Source organism: Mus caroli, unplaced genomic scaffold (assembly GCF_978045245.1).
Source record: "Mus caroli unplaced genomic scaffold, Mus_caroli_1 scaffold_12, whole genome shotgun sequence".
NCBI lineage: Eukaryota > Metazoa > Chordata > Mammalia > Rodentia > Muridae > Mus > Mus caroli.
In genome coordinates, this window is record NW_028227267.1 from 28,765,569 (window position 1) to 28,768,583 (window position 3,015).

The 3,015-nt window shown below is 44.7% G+C and overlaps 1 protein-coding gene across 1 annotated transcript; it reads right to left on the reverse strand.

Moving 5' to 3' along the window:
- Nucleotides 1–238: 238 nt before the first annotated feature.
- LOC110309674 (ral guanine nucleotide dissociation stimulator-like) lies at nt 239–2,728 on the reverse strand. The gene is made up of 3 exons (XM_021182402.2): nt 2,553–2,728; nt 2,218–2,414; nt 239–955 (listed from the first exon to the last, which is right to left on the reverse strand). The coding sequence occupies exons 1-3, from the start codon at nt 2,700–2,702 to the stop codon at nt 652–654; spliced, it is 651 nt and encodes a 216-aa protein (XP_021038061.1). The 5' UTR covers nt 2,703–2,728; the 3' UTR covers nt 239–651.
- Nucleotides 2,729–3,015: the final 287 nt, after the last annotated feature.

A 3,015-nucleotide genomic window follows, 5' to 3' on the forward strand; every position in this document is an offset into this window, starting at 1 on the left:
TTAGAGAAATAACTGTTTAGGTCCTTTACCTGTTATAATTAAAGGATAAAATTTAATCATTGTAAGTGCTTACATTTATGTTTATAATTATTTTTTGCTCATGAGAGCTATTTAAATCATCTTAAAATAACTTCTTATCAAATAGTGCATTCATAATTTGCAGTTATCTTCTCTCATTATTAGATTGGTTTTATTTTAGACAAGGAGAAACAAGCACAAACAATGTATTCAAAACAATAGTTAAACACACCATTGAAAAGATTAGGAAGAGTAAAAAGGCTATTTCTCAGGGGAGGGGAAGGCTGGTTGTGGGGCCTGGACTGCTGCTGGACTGAAACCAGGGGTGATTCTGTGGGGCAGGAAAAGTGGAGCTGTCTAGATAGAATCAAATAAGGGATAAGGGATGACAGGGCCATTGTCTAAGTAGGTAGACCCACTTTAACAAGGGTGTGATATATGAAAAATACACTGTATCTACAGACATGCTGAGATACAGGTTCCGCAGCAGTTATCAGGTGTGCTGGCTAGACAGCTGCTGACACATCTGGCTCTAGCTAAACATGGGTCACAGAAACTTCTGGTGGTTTTTGTGCTCTCCAGCTCTGGTACACAAGTTGGTTCTGGTTCCAGAATGGCTGTTTTCCCTGCTAGTCAATATCCTTCAAGCTCTGGGTATGAGGATGTGTTGCTCTCCAGATCTGAGTCATACTCATCTTTGGCCTGTGAAACATTGGCCTGTTCTTTCTGCAACTGGGTCAGGAGCCTAGTGACACGGACATTAAGATCCGAATCTGGCATGTTCATGCTCAAGTAGGTCTTCAGATAATTTAGAGGGAGCAGGTCTGAGGTCTGACAGAAGTCCTCAGTGTTCTTGTCCATCCATGTGTTCAGGAAGCTACAGAGGGTGTTCTTTACTTGTTCATCCTCTTCAGAATTAGGGCGGAAGTATTCATAGCTAGAGGAGATCAGACAGAATGTCATCTGTAAAGTCCCATGTTCCTCACCTTAAAAACATCTAGAGGCCAGTGTGACTCCTGAAAAGGAATGGAGTCCAAATCCTGCAAGTTCTATCTGCTCTCAGAATTATTAGTTCACCTGCACACAGTAGGCACTTTCACAAACACAGACACTATTGCACATGCCAACAAGATTTTGCTGAAAGGATCCTGATATAGCTGTCTATCAGAGGCTATGCCAGTGCCTGGCAAATACAGAAGTGGATGCTCACAGTCATCTTTTGGATGGAACACAGGGCCCCCAATGGAGGAGCTAGAGAAAGTACCCAAGGAGCTGCAGGGGTCTGCAACCCTATAGGTGGAACAACAGTATGAACTAACCAGTAGTCCCAGAGTTCATGTCTCTAGCTGCATATATAGCAGAAGATGGCCTAGTCGGCCATCATTGGGAAGAGAGGCCCCTTGGTCTTGCAAACTTTATATGCCCCAGTACAGGGGAACACCAAGGCCAAGAACTGGGAGTAGGTGAGTAGGGGAGCAGGGAGTGGGGAGGGTATAAGGGACTTTTGGGATAGCATTTGAAATGTAAATGAAGAAAATATTTAATAAAAAATTTTTAAAAAGAAAGAAAAAAGAGAAAAATATATATTTGCATAAATGTGAACACAAACATCTTTATCCAGATATCTCAGTTGTCACAATGTCCCTTGGATTATCCTCTATGGGTCTCCACTTGGACACATCTCTATTGGGTACTCCAATATTTCTAGAACCTCCTTTACACATAGAAGTGCTTTGACAAAGGCCTCAGAAATATTGGGTGAAGAATTTAACAGTTTTTCATGATAGAGGAGATAGCTATAGCCATTTTAAGGTCTCAGCTCTGGGCAGCTCACTCACTTGAACCAAGCCTGTGAGAAGCAGTTTTATACTTCATGCTGTTGGATCCTGACAATTCTCTAAACAATAAGTGGGCATATGCACGCATGCAAACACACACACACACACACACACACACACACACACACACACACACACACAGAGAGAGAGAGGGGGGGGGAAGGGAGAGAGAGAGAGAGAGAGAGAGAGAGAGAGGGAGGGAGGGAGGGAGGGAGGGAGGGAGGGAGGGAGAGAGAGAGAGAGAGAGAGAGAGAGAGAGAGAGAGAGAGAGAGAGAGAGAGAGAGAGAGAGAGAGAGAGAGAGAGAGATCTAGAACAAACAAGAAGATCTGATACCTCTGGGCTTGGAGATGGGCACTCACCGTTTGAACAGCAGATTTAGCACCTGCAGGGTGGTGGCAAACCTTCTGTATGTGGAGAGAAATGCAGGGATGAAGAAAGGGTCCCCACTCTGCAGGGAAGGGACCAAGTGGTTCACCAGCTTTTTCAATGTGTCGGCACTGACGTGTGACTGTGTACAGTGCTCCCTCGGATCTTCTGGGGCGGATACATTCTCACCCTGATGAGAGATTAAGAGGGTTGATTCAAACAGGCACAGGCCTGCAACATTCTGATTGAGTTTTATCATTCCATGTTTTCCTGAATCATTACACTGCCAAACACAAAGATCAAAACATGGAGATTTCAGAGGGGTTACCTGGTCTTTGTGGTTTGTTTTCTTTCTGGCAAATGGCCAGAGGTGTCGAAGCGAAGAGTGAACCCTACGCCTCCAGACACCACCACGGCCTTCCCTGTTGTTTTTCTTGTGGCCTGAGCCTCGAGTAGTCCGAAGACAGCAAAGGAACATCCTCCTTCCTCTAGGGTCTCAGACAAGGGAGCCTGATGGACTGGCTCTAAGCAGTTGGCTGTGTGGTTACCAAGGTTCTGCATTGTTAGGTCATTATCAAGAGGGTGATCCCATTACTGCCCCTTTATCAAAAGGGCTTTCCTAAAAAGCTCCTTTGTCATCTATAACTTCCCAGGTATACAATAGACACTGCCACACAGGCGTTGCCCATTCAGTTGCTCCCAGAGGTGTCTGGATACAGGTAGCATATTAGTTTTGCCATCTGAGTCCCTACTGTATTCTCAGCCCTAATTACCCCAGTGGACCATAAACC